Below are 20,415 nucleotides of genomic sequence, written 5' to 3'. Positions count from 1 at the left end.
ATCAATATATTGCTTATTTTATACTTTCCTTTATATTTATGTGCATATTGTCTAGTTTTTTTCTGCCTGTGCTTATATTTTTAGTTTTTTATTTGCGATAGTGCATGATAGATCCTGATCTGTTTTGATGTTGCTCTTTGCTTTTATCACAGCTATTTTTCTGAATACTTTTGTTGATCTGTTCCCTCTTCTAACAGTGACATTTCTTGTCTTAATTGCTTTATAGTTTTCTCTGTTTGATACTTCCATGATGGTATTTGATTTCTCCCCTTCCTTCCCCTTACTGCCCTGTGTTTTTGTGGTAAGACTTTAGCTGTTATTAATTTAGCTGCCCAGTAACATATCCTATTGACTTCTGTTATATCAAATTAATTTCTCTGAGCAGTCCTAATTACTGTGTTCATTTGTTTTATCCGACTTCTAACTTTTTGTGTTTTATTGACTTTCTGTAGTCTATTTCTTTCATTGATCGTAATATGTCTGTCCATCTCTAGTAAATCAAGCAACTCTTCTCTTGGATCATTTTCTTCTAAACTGAGGGCACAATCTTTGTTCTCCATTTTCTGTGGGCATTCTACAGAAAGTTCCGGAGCATCTTCCTGTGCCACATTTTCTTCAGTTTCATCCATTGCTCTTTTATATGGGACCTCACTGGCCTATCACTCCACAACACTGACTTCATCAGAGTTGCCACAGTTTCCTCTTCCTTCTTTTGCTGTGCAACTCCCACTGGACTTTTGTACTGGTTTCCTATGTCTGGAAGGCTCCAAAATATCATGATATGGCAACTGGTCAAATGTATCCCACTCCACTGGTTTCTCCTTAATTTGGGGATCCATTGCTCTGTCCTGCTGTGATATTATCAGTTAGATTTTCTACACCAAATCCTTCACTTTGCAGATAATCCACAACCTCAATTTCTATTTCTTTAACTTTTCCATTACTAATCCCCTTTTCTACTTTTCTTCTTTGTTTTCTTATTTTTTTTTTTTGTATTGCAAAATTTTCCATATCCGGATGCTTTGCCTGTATTTCTATTCAAATATCTTTGGTGCTCCACTTTTTGTATTGATTAGTTTTGCTTTCTCCTTTGCATAAATATTGTACCATATTAAATCTCTTTTTATTTCCTTTGTCCATATTTCTTCTGTCTCCTGCTGTCCTGTTTCTGCATACTTGGGGAAACTCGTTGTTCCACCATGCCACAATATAACCTGTGAGATGTAATTTCTGTCCATTGTAGCCCACTTCTTGTAACCTGAGGAGTAATATTTAAATTCTGAGTTCCTACTAATGAATTCACATTTTTTCATCCCAAATATCCTCATATTTCTTCAGAAGTCTGCCCTCATTTGTTATATTTTCCCATCTTGATCCCCTTGATACACTCTCACTATTGCAAATAGGTTCCAACCCCCACCCAACAAAATATATTTAAGAAAATTCCCTTCTGAAAGGGGGTTATATCTCCAAAAATTCTCTTAAGCTTCATAATAACAGTTTTAGGTGCATCATAAATACATGCTGAAGTAATCCTCCTCCCCTGCCTAAAATACTTTACTATCACAACTCTTTTATTACTATTTTTGTCTTTTATTGCTATTGCCACCCCTCTAACAGTATTATTTGCCTTTACAAGTCCCGGATATTCTGCTGAATGGCCAGCCTGAAATACTTTCCTTGTCAAATTCATTTGCCCATTTCTATCCAGATGTATCTGCTGTGACATTAATATTTCCATCCTAGACATTTCAATATTTTTTTTTATTTTAAAGGCCATTTACATCCCATAATAATATGGACAAGGTAGCCATTATGATAAAAAAAATTGCCCCAGCAGTTATACATGACAGCACTTTTGAATGTATATTTCCTACTTTTAGTTTATTAAAATTTAGCTTAGGGTTTGGCAAGCTGACCTCTTAAGTAGTTGCTTCTTCTCATCTCCATTTCAACCTATGTAACTTATTTAAGATGTTTTGCTTCAATGAAAACACACGACCATATAATAAGTATATTTTCAGAATCCCCTCATCACCTTGTAACTTAAATTGCCCTAAGTTGACAGCTGCACCCACATGTTACTTAATCTAAAACATGGTTACCATGTTACCACTTACACTAATTGATATATATTCTTTTCTTATCTCTGTCCTCTTCCAAGATGTGAAAAAGCATCCATGCTTTTCAGTAAGCATTCACTTTTATCCTTATGAAAAAAATTGCACTGGCTGTCTTTAAATAAATAAACTAAATTAGAAACTTGTGTTTCTAATTATGTGCAGTATTAGTCTGTCTGCCTGCATGTCCATGCTTTAATAGCTAGGTGTTGTATGTGTAAATGTCTGTGAAAATAGTCTGTATGTTGTCTGCACATTGTGTCCGGAGACACAGAATTTTGTTCAGTTTTTGCACTTGTGTGATTTCTGAATGACAATAAAGTTTACTTTGACTAAATTCTGTATCGGTACATTAAATGTGTTAAAGTACTAAGGGTGCTGGGGAGCTATCTACTTGTATAACCTTTTCACTTTCCACAGTCTATATATTTTATTTTTCACTGAACTGCTTGGTAATCTACCATTAAATGTTAATTATATTGTACCTTATACACTTCCCTCAGCTGATGGTTTTCAGACCTCTCATAATTAATTGTTTGTACCTGCAGACTTCTAATCTGTATGTAAAACCAGTAACTGACTTTGTAGATACAGAAACGAATAATGTAGCTTAGTATATTGTCCTGTTTTTCTCCTATTCACCAATTCATTAACATTCCAGAGTAGTAAGTCAAATTGTAACACAGTAACGCTTGTCTGTAATTCTGCTTACATATAGCTTTTGCCTTTCTGTTGTATTGTAAGAAAGTACAAAAAAGTATGTCATACTGTTGCCTTCTGGTTCATCTAAGAGTGACATCATTTTTTTGATCTACTTATATAGGTTTGGTTAATATTGTCCCAATTGAACCCAGTCTCCTATTTTCATTAAAGTGGCATACACACAGTTCCCTTCCTATCCCCAGTAACTTATTAACTATGTTTCTATATATATGTATGTATGTGTGTTTGTGTATGTATATATATGTATGTATATATATATATATATATATATATATATATATATATATATGTGTGTGTGTGTGTGTGTGTGTGTGTGCATGTATATATGTATGTATATGTGTATATAAAATGTGTGTGTGTGTTTATTTTCTCAAGGCTGTAGGTCTAATGCTTTGTCAAAAACAGCATTGTAAACTAAAGTCCTCATGTATCCCTTTGGGATGGAGAGCCCCCAATTATAAATCACTAGTGTGTTTTAAGTATTTTATTTCTTACTTCTCTTCCTGTCCTTGCGCTACTAGGTAGCCAAACATTGCTGCCTACATTATTTCATTTGGTATGTCACTTTAAATTTGTAATAATTTCTGCAGGTTGTTTTTTCTGCAGCTAGTTCACACTTTATTTCCCTTTACCTTCACAAATTATTTCAAGTGTTATAGCTATTTTAAAAGGGTCAATCCAATTAACTATCCAGGCAAAGTGGCCCCATCCTTCTGTAATCAGGCATATCTTGTCAGGGAAGACAGTTTGCTTTACACTAGCATGAACGGCAAAGTAGATCAGTCTGCAGACTGAAAATATCTCATACAGAAGCCTGATAACAGTTGTGACTATATGAAATAGTTATTTTCTCACTGGTACGTAATGATTTAATTGGTTTTGAAATATCTTTCAGTGTGCACCTTACATTGTAGTTATGCCAAATGTCTTTGCCCATACATATGTTCTCCTAATCTACTTTTCTTAACTTAAGTGTTTACAGTGTATTGTTTATGTGAATCTTTCTATCTGGCATAGTTGTTTCTCAACTTTATATTCATTCCCTGACATAGTGCATCCATTAGCAGAGCTAACTTTATGGATTATTGTTTATTTATTTCCATCATGTAAAATATTAGTTTACTTTCTCATTCATCATTCCATCCCCCACTATCCTAGAACCTTTACTGAAAGCAGCATAACCCAGTTTCCCGTTAGAAAAATGAATGAACCTTTCATCAGACAGCATGCAGTACCATCCTTGCCCATTTCAGTTAAATATAAACTTTAATTTTTAAATAAAATTTGAGATGTAACACTTATTTGAGTGATGTAAGTGTAATATATATTTATATTCTTTCTGGTATATGCTGATTTCTGTTTTTTCTTTTTTTTTTCAAATATAATTCAGAGTGCAGTTTATGTTTTGGTTACACCAAATCCTTTTCCATCAAAACAAAAAACTGATTTAAGTACTATTCTCAATCAGTGTTCCCAGTGCATTTTTTGGAGTAACTCTCCTTATGAAAACTGTTTCATCATCATTGTTTTATCCATCATTTTATTTTGGAAAAGGGAAGGTGTTTCACAGAAAATCTCTCTATGAAGTGTCCACGGTTTGTTTCCTCACTACTCTTTCCTGCCTACAGTTTTTCTGTTTTTGTTAGTTCATCTTAAACCTCTCAAGATTCTTTGTAATTTTTAATCTAATTGTGTAGAAGGCTTGAAGTAATGCCAGACACAGTAACATGAAATGAAGTTTCATTTCTCTGCAATGTTTTATGAAAGGAAGAAAAGCATTTCTTTTAATATGTGTTTATAATAAAACGTTATCCACATAGACCCCTATGTCTCCAACCTTTAAGATTGTTCCCTTCTTCTACAAAATAAAGAATTTCCTCATTTAGCTGTTATGTCTGCGGTTTAGTGAGTATTGGTTTTGGCTGCTTTCTTTCTTTGGCTTCTTTTAGGAATACTCATAGGTTCATAGGTTCATAGGTTTATACTAGGCTATCTGCCCTAAGGCATTTATAAGCCTAGCCCAAATTTTTGTGGCTTACGCCACCCCTTATATGAAAAAATACTGTGCCCATTAGTTTGTTGTGCCTCTGTCCAGCAGTGACACAGATATGATTCCCGGGGTAAACCTACGATCTCCCATCCACAGGTCTAGATTTCTCTTGAACAGAGTCAGCGAGGTGCTCTGCCTCACATGGACCGGGATTTTATTCCACAGCATAGGGAGTCTCTGAGTGATAAATCTATCCCTCCAGCACGTCCTATTTATATCCGTGCTAAGGTTTAAGTCGCTTGCTCTAGTGGTTTTGGTGGATTTGCATTTTTTGAGGTGGAGCATGTCACCTCTGAGCAGACGGTATGCGACTGAATAGAGCTGGAGTTTCTTCAATCTGGCAGCATATGACAGATTTTGGAGTCCCTTTATCCTTTTGGTGAGGAACTTTTGGGGTCTCTCCAATTGCTGCAGATGTCGGGTGAGATACATCCCGAATGGGGCATTGTACTCGATCATTGGTCTGATAAGTGAAGAGTACAGGGGAACAATGACCTCACTAGATCTGGATGTGAATCCCTTCATGATCAGGTGGGCAATGTAGAAGGTCTTTCTAACCACTTTAGCAATGTGAGTGTCAAAAGAAAGGCCACTGTCAACCTGGGTCCCCAGGTCCCTGATAACCTCTTCTGTGCTTAGTGGTTGCCACCTATATGGTAGCTTGGGGTTACCTTGTTTTTCCCGAAGGGTATGACTATACATTTTTTGGCGTTTAACTTCAGGCCATGGCTTTGGCACCAGCTATCTGTTTCCGTGAGTCCCTTCTGAAGGATATCCGTGTCCGATGCACTTTCCACTATGGCCCAGTTTGCAGTCGTCTGCAAACTTTGTCAGCAAAGTCCTCCCATGTTGGCCTGTACTTCTGAGAAGTAGATGCCAAACAATAGGGGCCAAGGACCGAGCCCTGTGGGACACCACTTGTGACCCGGCTTGGAGTCTGACACAGCGCCAGCAACTCTAACCCTGTGGGTTCTGTCCTTAAGCCAGTTTGCAACCCATCTTGTGACATATGGGTTTACATTTAAGCTGGTAAGTTTTTCTACAATACCAGTGGGGTATTGTGTGAAAGCCTTTGCAAGGTCAAGGTAGGCTGTATGGACTGCCTTTCCCTCATCAATGGCCTTGGTGACTGTTTGAAGAAGTCGACCAAGTTCAAAAGGCATGATCTTCCCTTGACAAAGCCAAACTGGGTCGGGTCCAATGTCTGCAAGTCCCTATATCTTTGTTTATGAGCTCCATTATGATCCTCTCCATAGCTTTGCAGACTAGACTTGTTAAGCTTATGGGCGGTAATTACCAGGGTCCGTAGAGGCGCCTTTGTGGAGTGGGACCACAGTTGCCGTCACGCCACTCCTTGGGCACGTATCCTGTGGTAAGGCTGAGATTAAACAGCTGCCTTATGTGCGGGTTTAATTCCTCATTTAGCTCGTGTAGCACACAGCCGGGGACACCATCCGGTCCCATTGATGCTGTGTTTTTAGCTTTAGAGAGCAGCTTTCACCTGCGCATTTGAGATGTCGGGAGGCTACCTCGGCTGGGATAGTTATCTCTCCTTTAGGGGAGAGGGGTGAAGTTTGCACTGAACCTGTCTGCCAGTATGTTGGCAATGTCTGTGGGTTCAGTGATTTTTGTATCATTTTGGACTAATTCTGAGCATATCTGGGAGTTTCCACCCAGGTTCCTAACATAGCTGAAAAAGGCCTTATGATTGTCCTTTGAATCCATGGCAATTTTTCTCTCAAAATTGGCCTTAGTTGATTTTATGAGTGCTCGTATTTTTTACTAATAATGATCAGGGTGACTTCCCTTTTATGGATTTTGTTCTATCATGTAATAGCTTTCTCCTCTTATTGTAAAGTTTGTTAATGGCTGGGGTCCACCAGACTGGACGTTTGCCCTTTGTGGAAAGAGTCTTGGTTTTATTTGGGATTGCCTGATCCATGCAGTCCTGGAGGTGTTCATAGAAGGCATTTGTAAGGGCTTCCGCAGCTTGGATTGTGGTTTCCTCTGGCTCAGGGGCCTTGAAGGATACCACACCAGTCTTGAGTAGTGTGAAGTTTGCTTTAGAGAAGTTCTTCACTATGGTCTTTTGTTTGGGGTGGGGGCGGGATGTGGATTTCCAGTGAGATTAGTTTATGATCAGATCTCACCAATGAGGGATATACTTCAGGTGTGGAGCATTTTGTCCCCATGTTTGTGACAATGAGATCTAGTATATTTTCTCCTCTCGTGGGAACAGTGACTAGCTGTTCCATCGCATTAATTTATGAACTCCAGGAACCGTTGGGCTAGAAAGTTAGGGCTTGAGTAATGTTCCCAGTCTATATTCAGGTAGTTGACGTCACCCAATATGATGGTGTTTGGAGATACATTTATACCCTCCAGTGTCTTCAGGAAGGCTGTGTGGGGTTCCTGAGTTTGAGAGGGTGGCCTGTAGCATGCTACAATTTGTAGAGCAGTTTTGCCTATGGTTAGTTGCACCTGGATGGTTTCGAAGCTTAGATGCGTTGCCACCAACCTGGAGGTGTGGGTATCCTTTATGAATATGGATACACCCCTCCTTTTGTGGTGTGGTCGGGTTTTGGGGCGGAGCATGATATGAGGTAAAACCTAATAGTGCCGGGGTGCTCTCAGGAGCCTTGAACCAGGTTTCAGTTACAGCACAGATATCGATGTTCTCCATACTGAGAAGGGCCTCGAGTGCGTGCATTTTGAGATTTAGACTTCTGGCATTGAGCAGCATTACCCTCAGTTTCTTCCCATTTTTGTTTTCTAGGGTGGTAGGTTTAGAATTTGAGCCTTATGTGCTCTTTCTATTTTTATCATCACTAGAAAGTCCAGTCTGTATAACCAAGGCATTTTCTCATAAAGTCTTTACAGTCCTTCCCTTCACTTTGTTCTGCTACTGCTGTAAACCTGCAGTTGTCTCTATATGGCTTATCCTCAAGTTCAGCCAGTTTCTGTGCCATTTGCTCATATTTGAATTGCTGTTCCACCATTTTTGCACCTCCTGTTCAGCAGTTTATATGTCCATTATTTCCTCTTAATGTGAGCTTAAAACATGTGCTGTTTCCTGCAGCTTTGTCTGTACGTGTTCCAACAGGGAACTCAGTTATCTTGAACAATTCAGAGTGCATTTGGGCAATCTTTCTGTCTAGACTGACTGAAGAATTTTCTCCTTCAGCTGCCATTACCTGTGCTCCCAGTGGGGATCACTTTAAAGAAGTTGTTGAGAAAGAAGAATAGTAGGCTGAAGTATGCTACTTATACAAGAGTCTGCAAGAAAAATGCTAGAATTTTGTCTGAGTCCGGATCTCGGAAAAGACATTTCAGCAATGATTATCTACAGAAGGTTTTCTTTTATATTAACTATCAAGGTGAGTTTGTGCCTTTTATTTACATTTTCAGCTCTGGACCGTTTTCTGATTATTCAGCGACACCACCAAAGATTTGTGCGGGGGGGGGGCGGGATTTTTTTCCCATAATGTAGAATAATTAATTTCATTGACTTGACTTTTCAAACAGTAGAGTCAGGAAATGGTGAATATCTATGAAATATCCTTTGTGTAAAAACAAAATAGGGTTGTCCATTTAAACAGTTCTCTTGGACATGCTGAAGTTTAGTATTACAAGAAAAAGGAGGGAGTTGTATACATCAGTGAAAAAACATAGGGATCTGATAAAACAGTTGCTGTTTAACTGATTTAGCTATGCGAAATTGTCAGAATCACTTACGTGAGATTTCTAGTATCCAGTGGCCAAATCCACTGGAGAAGCCTGCCTCTTACACACACTGTCCATGTCTCCTTCTCTCCCTTACAGATATGATGTTGTGGTAAAAGTGCAATTATACAAATGTAATTGTTTTCTTAATGTCCTGCTTGTCTAAGAATAGAAACAAATTTCATTTAGATGCTTCCCTTTTTGAAATACTTTGAAGATTGTATGGATACCTCTATCTCTCAGATCATGTTGCAAGTAACAGGAGCCAAACATATCATGTAACTTTCTTGTATAATTAAGCGATAATCCACGACTGTGCATGGGTGTATCAGGATTTACCTATGGTTGCTGTGGTGTGATCACGAGTGTGAAGCCCGAGTGATTAAACAAAGACAACCATGAATAAATCCTGATGTACCCACAAATGGTCATGGATTATTGCTGTTATGCAGTTATATTATTTAAGAATGACATTGATTACCTTTCTTAAGTACGGTATTTGTATAAGGGCACTTCAGTCTTCTTCCATGTTCTCTTCCCTAGACTGATATACTGTGCATGTATATATGATTTACATTGCCATATTTGCACAGTACATCAGTGCAGTGCAGGAGAAGCAAAGGAAAAACACAACCTCAGTTGCTGTTTATTTTTGTTTAACAGTTAAAAAAAACATTTTTATGAGGGACAATGCAAAAATATAAGGGAAATCAGGTAGGCTTCTGTTTGTTTAGTTTTGCAGAATGTACCTGATTTTTCTGATATTTTGCTCTGTCCCTCAGGAAATATGAATAGAAAGTTTGACCGCTCAGTGGTACTTCAGCGGCCGGATGTTTTTCTATTGATATATGTTCGATGTACAATATGCACACTGGTTGGGCTGTCCATTCAGTGTGCTCATTTTTGAATAGTAATGAATCTTTATTGTATATTTTCTGTTTACACTAACAGATTTATGACTTCATTTACTTTTGAAGAGGTGCAATACTGTATGATAGCTAATGACTTCTATTCTGAATTTAGGCATCACAACCAGATGAGTTGACAATTGAGGAACACGATGTGCTGGAGGTTATAGAAGATGGAGATATGGAAGACTGGGTGAAGGTATACATTTTAATCCTATATTCAGTGCTAAAAGCCAGCTTTTGCATGTGGAAGTTCTGACTGGTGATGTATAGTAGTGTTTTGTTCTGTGTGCTGTTGAACTCTTCATGAATTTTAACATGCTGTTACTCTACTGAGTTTTGAAAAGAAAGTATCCTTTTTATCTTGGTTAATATTCCAAACTTTTCCTAAGAACAGTAATTTCAGAAATGGTATTTAGTGCAATATAAGGTATGCTGTAATATCTGAGGCCAGAATTTGAAATTGATTGCACTTTATCAAATGTATGTCACCTTTGCCATATTTTTTTGGTTAAGAGTACCTGAATCCTTGAAAGCTGTAAGGTTGAACTCTCATATATTTTCCACAGTACAGACACTGCTGAATTATAAATGTGCATGTACTCTTGGCTGTCATTGTGCACTGCACAGTTTCTATATTGATGCAAACTGTAACCCAGATGCAATTTTGAGTAAAATGCTGCACACATACTTAACATTTAGTTGTAAGTTCTGTATTAAGGCCAAAAGATTACACTAAAATAATTTCTTTAGCTCTTGTCCAATCTGCATGATACTGACTTGTTGTGCATTGTTAGACAGAGCAAGAAGTATGCCAGTCTTGGCTGTGAATGGATACAAGATTCTCAGTGTAAAATTTGTAAAATTCTTGCAGATGTGTCAAAATATTTATTCCATTCAGAGAAGCAGCCCAGGACTTTTGGATTTGTACATTAGCTTCCTGAATGTTGCCCCAACATAGGACAGTATGTGTTACTGATGATGTGCTTGACGGTAAAATATAGCCAGCATGCCACATTTTTTTTAATTCTAGCACATCTCATTGCACAAAAGTATCTTTAAAAAATGTCTGTCTTAGCAATTGCCTGGCTACACTCTTGCATTCATTAAATTGCAGGAGGAAATATATTGCTGTCATACGAATTAGAAACAGGTTCATTGACATTAGAAGTTTTTTAGTTGTTGCTTAAGATGTAATACAGTTTTTTTTTAAACAAGAAACATCTTTATTATGTTATCACTTATGACATGGGCAATCATACATTTATATACATGAAAACAATATATTGACATATTTTCAGTTGCAAACATTATACATCACTTATAAATCTGTACAGTCATCATTAGTCAAACATTAAATTACTCATTTAAATCCTGCCTTCCCTTAAACCTCATTCCTCCTCCAAAACATTGTTCTGCGTGTATTGTAACCACCATTTTTCTCTGTAAGTTTCTCCTACACTTTTCTAAAGATCCCACTTCCTTTTTTTTTATCTCTGTCACTATATTCACTACTTCTAGTACAGTTGGTTTAGAGTTTGATTTCTACTTTCTAGTAATTGCTTTTTTGGCAGCCACCATAATTAGACTCAGCAAGGCCTTACTATGTCTTGACAATTCCGATTCTATATCACAGCTCAAAAAAAATCATTTCATTAGTGAAAACAATTTACTCACCTAGTATTTCTGACAGAGTAGTCTGCAGGGAAATTTTCAAGTCTCATAACTCATTACACTTCCAAAAAATATGTCCCAATTACCTATTTCTTCTCCCTCACCGCTAACATTTGCAGTCTACCTGAGGAAAAATTCTTTAGAGTCTGCGTAGGGTATAAAAATACCTATGCAAACACTTGCAAGCAAAGATTCTAAATCTTCTAGACTTTGCTGCATATTTGGGAGCCATATATTTGTCCTGCCATTGTTTCTTTTTGAATTGGTTCAACAATCTGTAAATAGAAAACTTGGATTCCTTTATAGACTCAAGCCCTTTCTCACGGCCTCAGCTAAGATTTCTACTGCCCAAACCCACCTAATTTCCACCCTTCTCTACGCCTCCCCTATCTATATTAAATTATCCAAAAGCAATCTGAATAAACTAGCAGCCTCCTACAACAACATAGCCAAATTTGCCACCGGTGCCCCTTTTCAAACCCACCATTGCCATAATCTTAAACTTCTAGGATGGCTGGAAGTACAAAGCCAACTACTTTTCCAGCAACTCATTTTTATCCACAAGATCTTACATCATCCCACAAATACTCCCATACTGTGTAACCTCTTCAGTTCCTATAAAAATCTTCCAACCCTAAGATCCTCTAAGGAACTGCAAGTAGCCACCATAAAATCTAACAACAAATCCGGGGACTGCCTGTTCTCTAATGCTGTTGGCAATACTTGGAACAAACTTCCAAGTGAAATAACATCCCTTACTTCCACCAATCTTTTCAAGAAACAATTGAAAATCTACATTAAATACCAATGGCTCTGCTCTTGCTCCAATCCTGACTGATACTATTCTCCCTTTGTCTTAATACTTCTCAACTAAAAACCTTTTTTTCTGATACTTTTCTATCCTCGGTGTTGTGTTGGAATATTTTTTTTTACCTCCTTACTGTACTGCGTAAACTCATGTACATAAAATGTTTTTTTTTGTTATACAACTGTATAACAATATATCGTCCTATGTGTAACCTTATGACTGCTGCTAAACATATGCTAATCAGCTTCATACTTATGTAATTGTTTTTTTTCACTGTTTTGTGGACTCTTATGTATAATATTTTTTTCTCTGAGCTTTTCTCCTCTTGCCTCTACTGAAAATGGACATATATCTAGTTAGACTAGCCCAGTCAGCAAATGTAAAATAAAATAAATAAAATAAAATAAATAATAAAAATAAATCTGTCTTCCCAATCCTTTCTAACCTTCTCTAATTGATTCCTATAGTTATCATGTGATATTTTATATACCCTACTAATTATCCCTTCTTTTAACAGCAACTTCTCTTCTAGACTCTACTAACAACTCTGCCAATGCTGGTCTTTCACTTAGGATCCCCATTTTTCTTTCTCTTTGTCTGTATTCTGATATCATTGCTTGATAGGGAAAGCAATCTGTAGCCTGCAATCCAAATGTATTTTTGGCCTCTTCCCATTCTGTTACCTTTCCCTAGCTAATTATTTGCTCCCAATACCTTGGTTCCTTTGCTAGTTTTCTGTAGTAAATTCCAGCCTCGGCTTGTCTATTCTCTGTACTCCTAATTGCAGTCATCCCTATTGGCAGAAACTCCTTTATCCATTCCTGTATTCCTGTAGTTCATAGAGTACTTTCTGCTACTTTATGAATATAATATTCTATATGATTATTATTATTCTCCTTGAAGATCTGCATCCAAAATCCCAGTGTCTGTTGACCTCCCCCTGTTTCAACATCACCCCTTTCCACTTTGAATTATAGCTTTCTGCTTGTGCAGTCTATAGGAGCCTTAAATGTGTAGCCATGCAATACCCCTATGAATCAGGTAATCCAAAAGCCATCTTGTTCTGTTGGAAGGATCAAGTTGTCCCACTTGACTCTTACCCTCTTCGCCTCCCAGATAAAATACTTCAGCTCTTTATTAATTGCAATCCACAACTTCTCTGGTTGATACAAATATGCCTAAGCTGTATACAATAGTAAAGGGACTAAATATATTTTCATTGCCTGTATCTTGCTATCTTTATCCATATCCATAAAACAGAGCTTCAAGTTTATCAGTTTTTGTATTATCTTTTTAGTCTCTTCTGACATATCCTTAGCTACCATAACAGAATGCTTTTTATCCCATATGCCTAAATATTTCGTTTTATTGTGTCCTCATAAAATGTGAGTATTGTTGAACCAGTTAGTCTATGGGTAAATAGTTTTCAGCTATTGGCTTTGTTTTATCTTCATTAATTTTATATCCCAAAAAGACTTGAAACTGTCTCAGAATATTTCAACACTGAAATATCCTTCTCTGGTTTTGTCAGGTACAAAATATCATCTGCAATAAAGCTAACTTTTCTTGATTACCATAGCAGTTATGTCCTTGAATTTCTGAGTCCCTTATTTTCTTTGCCAATGGTTCTAAATATAACACACATAAATGGGAAAGTGTATACTCCTGCCAAGTTCCTCTGTTCAAACAGAACTTATGAGAGAGGACCCCCCCCATATATCCTCTTAATTAATTTTATTATTGTGTCAGGGAATGCAAATGCTTCTATTGCCCTACTCATAAAATCCCACCTTACTCTGTTGAATGCTTTCTCCGCATCAAGACCCACCACCTGAAGTGTTTTTTACATTATGCTTCCTTCAGGATCATCATTGTTCTGTTAATGTTGTCAAATGTTTGTCTCCCCTCCACAAAACCACACTGATCCATATCTATCAATTTTGGCAACACATTTGCCATTCTTTTAGCCATTATAGGCATAAACACTTTATAGTCATCGTTTAGAGTCTAAATGGGCCTATATGAAGCTGGAGCTGATAGGTCTTTACAACTTTACGTATTACAGATTTCTTCCAGCATGTTGGTGCTTCACCTCCCTTTAAAATGCTGTTAAACAAAACCTTCCAGATATTTATCACTTTTTTTTCCCTCTTAGATTCCAAACTTCTACAGGAATGCCATCTGTTTCTGGGGGCTTTCTTGTGGGTTAGTTAAATATCACCATATTTATCTCACCTCCTCCTGTCCTAACTTAGCAATTGAGCCTCATCTGCCTCTTCCCTTGCATATTTAATTCTTCCATAAACATTTCAATTTGTACTTTTTCTTGATTTCCACATTTATGTGCTTTATACAGTTTATCATAAAATATCTGAAATATGTCTAATATCTCTGTAGGATCTCTGGTTATTTTCCTTGTTGAAGACTCCCTAAGCTGGCAACAACCCTTTCTACTTTCTGTATTGCCTGAGCCTTTGTGCCAAAACCTTTTGTGCTCTGTAGTTATTATCAAAAAACAGATCTGATGTTATACAAGTCATCATTCATCATAAGGTCACTATAGAGTCTTGGATCCGATATCAGATCCGAGCCAGCGAAATATGGACAGATCCAGGACTCTAGCTCCTCCCTTTCCCGTGATGCCCTGCCACTCTCTGACCCCCGGATCTCGTTTGCCGTGTATCCTGTGCAGACGTGGTTCCAGTGGCTCTAGCTAGTTAAGCGCTTTTTATCTTATTTCCTAATTCCAGGTAGTTTTCTAGTGTAGTGTTTTAGTGTGGTTGTTATTGTAGTTACCTCCCTTCCCTTAGCTTAGGTTTTCTTTGTTAAGTTACTGTGCTGGGTTTTTTGGTGCCCTTTTTGTAGTAGCCATTAGGGCTATGTTGGTTGTTGGTGGTATTTTTAGTGTGGTAGTTTAGCTTAATTGGTTAAATTATGGCTGATAAACCTGCTGGTTTGAAGAAATGTTCCTCATGCGATCGGAAAGTGCCCCATTCCGACGCTCACAAAGAGTGTGTGTACTGCTTGGGCACTCCGCACCTGGAGGTTGAAAGCGACCTTTGTGCTGTCTTTAACCCCAGTGCTTTGGTGGAGCGCTGCAAGAAACTTTTGTTAAAGGTCTGGCCCAGGGGGACCTTTTGTTTCCCCCTCGAAGGCTTCCTCTTCCTATCCGAAGAGGAAGGCCCCTTCCATCCAGCCAGCTCCCTCAAAGAAACCACAGCTGTCAGATTCGACTCCAGCCCAGTCCATCTCTGAACCAAGGACTTCAGAGGCGAGAGCCGCTGAGCTGTCTCTTGGATCCAGGCCCTCTCCAGATCAGAGGCCCTCGGATCTGACCAAGATCAGGCCAGGCCAGCCTCAGATTTGACCTGTTCATCAGATCCATCCTCTGTGCCAATTAGGCCTTTGGATCCAACAGGATCATCAGATCTGATTATAGTCTTGGAGGAAGTTGTTGTCCCTTCTACCTACAAACCAAGGACTCAGTCAGCTTTGAGACATGGGAGCCATTCCCCAGAACATCTCATTAGGTCAGGAAGATCTCCCTCCAGGTCCACCCACTCCTCTTCTTCCCCTAGATCTTTGAGGAGTTTTTTGCTCTCAGATAGGGACAGGGTGATGAGGAGCTTCCTCAAGGCCCAGGGGAGCCTCGGCCCTCCCAGTTTCCTATTCTCCTCATCCAACCCCTGTGGCTTTGGATTCTAGGGACCAGGATATCTGTGGTCAGATTCCGGCAAGGCTGAGTATCCCCCTTTCTCGACCCCGTCGGGGTCCCTGGCTTATTCTGTTCCTCCACCCTCAGATCAGAATGAGCCCCATATAGGTGTGGTTGACGCCGGTTCAGCAGGTGGGGGTTGGGGGGGGATCTGGTACCATCTTCTCAGACTGGTCTCTCCCCCTTGGTGCTTTGGCCTTTGATAGCTCTGGGCTGGTGACATCCTTGGAACTCTTGAAGCAAAAGGGTGGATGGTCTCCCCAACCCCTGTCTTCAGAGGAGTCCGTATTTCTGAAGACGTTCAGGATGAGCCCATCCTGGGTGTCCCACCCTACTGATGAGTTGGTAGACCTGATCCGTCAGCAAGACCTTGAAGGAGCCGGACGTGGTGGAGCCTTTGCCTAAAAGGGCTGACAAGTTTCTTAGCCCACCTGCAGACCATTCTTTCTGGAGCAAAGGTCTCCCAGTTGATGCCATAGTGGTTGCCGTCACCACTAAAAAGGAGCTAGCACAGAAGTGCTGCATAATCCATTCCCCGAACTGGGAGTTCTGGGCGACAGACCATTTTGGGATGCGGGTGTACTCCTCAGCTACCTTTGGACTGAAAGCAACAAATTATTTGGCACATTTTATCCACCTCCAAAGGGATTAGGTCCAAGAGCTTTCCACTTCCCTTAGAGTTGTTGCCAGCAGAGGACCTCAAGAAGGTGTCTCCCAAGCTATCCACTCTGACTTCCCTCACAAATTCCTCAATGAGATTAGTTTTCAGTGCTGTTGAAGCTACCTCTTATGCAGCTGGTACAGGCATTGCTTTGAGGCATCATGCCTGGTTATGTTTATGTGGGTTCACAGAACCTTTCAAGGTATCCTTTACCAATGCCCACTTTAACGGTTCCAATCTTTTTGGACCTTCCATGAAGAACACTTTGACCTGCACCGTGCAGGAAGAGAAGACTCTGTCTGCAGTCAGGATAAAGTTTTCTGCTCTCCAGAGGTCCTTCTGTAAGACCCGAATGGAAACTAGGAAGATGTGGTTCCATAAGGCACAGTCTCCTTTTCAGGACGCTCCTGATGAATCCTCTTTCAGAGGCAGGAGGAGAGGTTTCAGTGGATGACAGACACCCTCGAGGCGGGAGGGGGTCTGCAAAATCAGGGCTCCAAGAAACCCTTCTCTGAGTAGCCCTATCAGTGCTCCTGAAGTGTTGCCCATCTGCTCAGCCCTGGAGGCAGTTGGGGGTCTCATTTCCCTACACCCACTAGCCTGGACAAACATCATTTACAATCGGTAGGTATTAAATATCATTTCCAGGGACTGTTTCATTCCTTTTTCAGAACCTCGCCCAGTAAGAACTTACCTCCCAAATGATGTTCATCGTGCATACAGCTGCAGTCATAACAGATGGGTTCTCCTGCCATCAGGCGGGTCCTCGGTCGGCCGAATTCAAAAGTCTAGGTCCGGCGTCGGTTGTCGTCGCTTCTTCCGAAACCAAAGTCTTCTTGAAAGCTAAGTACCCGTTGAAACTTTTCTTGCCTCAGACCCGATATCAGACAAAGTTAATAATTGTATTTCTTGTGGGAAGCAAATGCCGCATAAGGATTTCCATTCCCAACAAGCGCACTATTGCGTCGGTGAGTAAGCCCAGCATTATTTGACTCCAGTTTGTGTCAGCATAAGGATAAGGACCGACACACGAGGTCGCGGCTCTACTACCGACACCTTAAAGCCCGGTACACATGGTCGGTTCTCAGCGAGGCACCTCGCAGCCCCTGACTACGGCGCGACACTTCTTTGGCGGTGTCTCCTGTCCGTGCCAGCGCAGGCTCCTCGGCCCACCCGACGTGTCTTCAGACCTTCCTCTTCTTTCTCCATCAAAGCTTTCACTAAGTCTAAAGCTACCATGCGAACATTCTTACTCCCCTTTCTTTGAAGACTCTGATGCGGAGTCCATCCCCTTCTGTATCCCAGATTTACTCATTGGGAAACTTTTGCATACTGTAAGGGAACACTTCCACTGGGAAGCTCAGTTAAGCCTGACAGGTACAGGGGGTTCCTGACTCACACAATTTCAGTTAAGCCTGACACTACAGGGTGGTCTGACTCACACACCAATTTCTATACAAAAGCCATGCTGCTGACCCAGAAACCAAACCCCACAGGGCCCCCAAGGGAGTTAAGGCCTCTCCCACTAAAAAATCCATTACCTTCAGAGAGATTCCAGATCCTTAGAAGGTGGGGAAAAAAATATATATATGGCTACCTTAACCATGGGGGCCTTAAACTGTCAGTTCAACAGTTTTGTTATCACAATTGAAAAAAAAAATCACAACAACCTGTACAACCAGACTTGAAGGTTGCAGGATTGTGAAAAAAAAAATGTCATGTCACCTGTACAACCACTTGGGGAAGGAGTTGCAGGATTTGATGCATAGTGCAGAACAAAGTGGGTAAGCATACCTTACAATGTGGTTTTGATGCTCTAGAGGCCTCATGGTAGCTGCTGTGACAGGGATCAGTCATACGTGGGCATGCCTGGCTCAAGGAACAAGCCTTGCAAAAGGCTAAATCAACATGCAAACTGAAAGATTTTCTACACACCTACGTTCAGTTTTAAAGAAATGGGCCTTTCATCCTTTGGTCCACGGACACCGACCAAAAGAGGCAGATACAGATAGGGGGGCGAGGGCAGGGCATTCAGGATCGTTTAGAGGCAGACAATGGCAAGCTCCTACACAAGAGGTGGTGAGTTTGCATAAAACAAGTCTCAAATGGCAGCCCCCTTAGGAGAAAGCTGGCATTATTTTCAAAAATTGGCATATTGTCACAAAAGGAAAAAAGATGGAGACCTATTTTTGGTTATCCATCCCTAAACACATTTTCTGTACCAAAATTCAAGATGCTCTCTCTAGCACAACTTTTTCCCACCAAGAGCAGGAGTCTTGGCTGGTAACATTGAACCTCAAGGAGGCATACCTTCAACCCATCAATTCTCTGCATGCTTTTGGCTTATCTACTGCGCCCAGTATATTCCTGTGATTGCCCTGGCATTCATTTGCCCTACTGCAGACTTCAGGGGATACAAATATACCCCCTATTTGGGACCTGCTCTGGCAAGGACAGCAAGACAGCTTCTTCATTCTTCTGAAACATCTGGTAATAATGTTGTTGAACTCTCTGGGATACACAGTCAACAAAAAGAGGCTAATACCTCTCCACTCTCAAGATGGGTTACCAACAGTGCCAGCGGACACAAACATGGCCTACCTCAGCCAGAGAAGCAGGCAACGGGGGGCATTCAATCAGGCAGAGCACTATTGCACCAGGCGCTGACTGCAGGAAAAAATCCTGCAGGCTCTGGGATTCATGGCATCTTGCATCTTACTAATCCCATGTGCAAAGCTGCATATGAGGAAACTACAATGGTACCTGAAAACGCATATGGTCTCACAGCCACAGTTTGGAAAAACAAATACCACCACTAATTCATGTCTGCAAAAATTTCTGTTCTGTGGTGGGCTCAATGCCAAACAAACACAGGTCTTCCATTTTCAGCAAGCCTCAAGCAAATCAAGTCATATTCTTCATCAATGTCCAAAAAAAAAGCGGTACACCAATCTAAAATGGCTTTCAGGATAATTACCTGAACCTGTTCAAGCTTTCAGATTCTTCAACACCACAGTTATGTGGTAAATACACAAACAGACAGGAACACACACATAAGGGAATAACATACAACCATGTCATGCATACACGCAGCCATGGATGACATAGGAATGGACTTACAAGTACTTGTACAGCACAAACAAACCCCAGGGCTTGAAAAGACAAAGGGCGGACAGCTTAAAGCAACTTACCACGAAAGATGTCAAATGAAACACGAAGTTCATCAAATCCAAAAAGAAATAATCCAGGAAAGGGAGAAATCTAGAGCCTTGCCTCCCACAAACACAAAAAACAAACATTGAAAATTCTCAAAATTTTTTTTCCAAAAGGCCTGGAGAGTGGATGACAGTTTGCCTTCCCCACCTCTTCCTCTGCTGCCCAAAGTTCTATTGAAAACCAGAGCAGACAGACCAAAGATGATTCTCATTGCTCCGGACTGGCCAAGGCAACACTGGGTACTGAGGAGCCTGGCTGGCATTCCCACCACCATGGATGCCTCTAATGCCTCTTCTTCTGACTCAGCACAGCTAAAAACACTCAATCTAGCCAGACCCTACTCCAAGGAGGTGCAGGATGTCATTTTGGGAGGCAGAGAGGCCATCAACTAGAAACTTACTCCATAAAGCGAGAGCGGTTTTGTGTCTGGAATGAGGAAAAGGCCAGGATCCTGGAAAAACTGAATTTACCTCCAAACACAGTATTTGGCTGAGCTATCAAAATCCATGCCTCTCAGCCATTCTTGCAGAATACAACACTGATCCACCTTTATTCTTTTCCACCCTCTCGTAAGACAGTTCCTCATGGAAACAACTTCCTGGCTATCACCTCAGCTCCTCAGAGAGAGTCAGAGAACTTCTGAGCTCTCATGGCTGTGCAGCCTTTATCATCTTCTAAACCTCAAAACAAAGGGAGAGATCCACAGACATCTTGGACTCTTGGTATTATTATTATTTGGACAGAATAAGAAGAAAATCAAAACACAGACTTTGTTTTGTGTCCTCTAGGAGCTCAAGGAAAGCAATTTTCCAAACAG

At 40.2% G+C, this 20,415-nt stretch overlaps 1 protein-coding gene across 1 annotated transcript in view; it reads left to right on the top strand.

Annotated features, from left to right (window-relative positions):
• Positions 1-20,415, top strand: part of FCHSD2 (FCH and double SH3 domains 2) — a 3,469,714-nt gene that overhangs the window by 3,230,084 nt on the left and 219,215 nt on the right. The window contains exon 16 of the mRNA XM_044071145.1: positions 9,640-9,723. Within this exon, the coding sequence (XP_043927080.1) occupies positions 9,640-9,723 (84 nt within the window). The remainder of the gene's footprint in view (positions 1-9,639; positions 9,724-20,415) is intronic.

This window comes from Protopterus annectens, chromosome 5.part0 (genome assembly GCF_019279795.1).
Source record: "Protopterus annectens isolate FY-2018-M chromosome 5.part0, PAN1.0, whole genome shotgun sequence".
NCBI lineage: Eukaryota > Metazoa > Chordata > Ceratodontiformes > Protopteridae > Protopterus > Protopterus annectens.
Note: the sequence above shows the minus strand (reverse complement) of the source record. Positions and strands in the feature narration are given on the sequence as shown.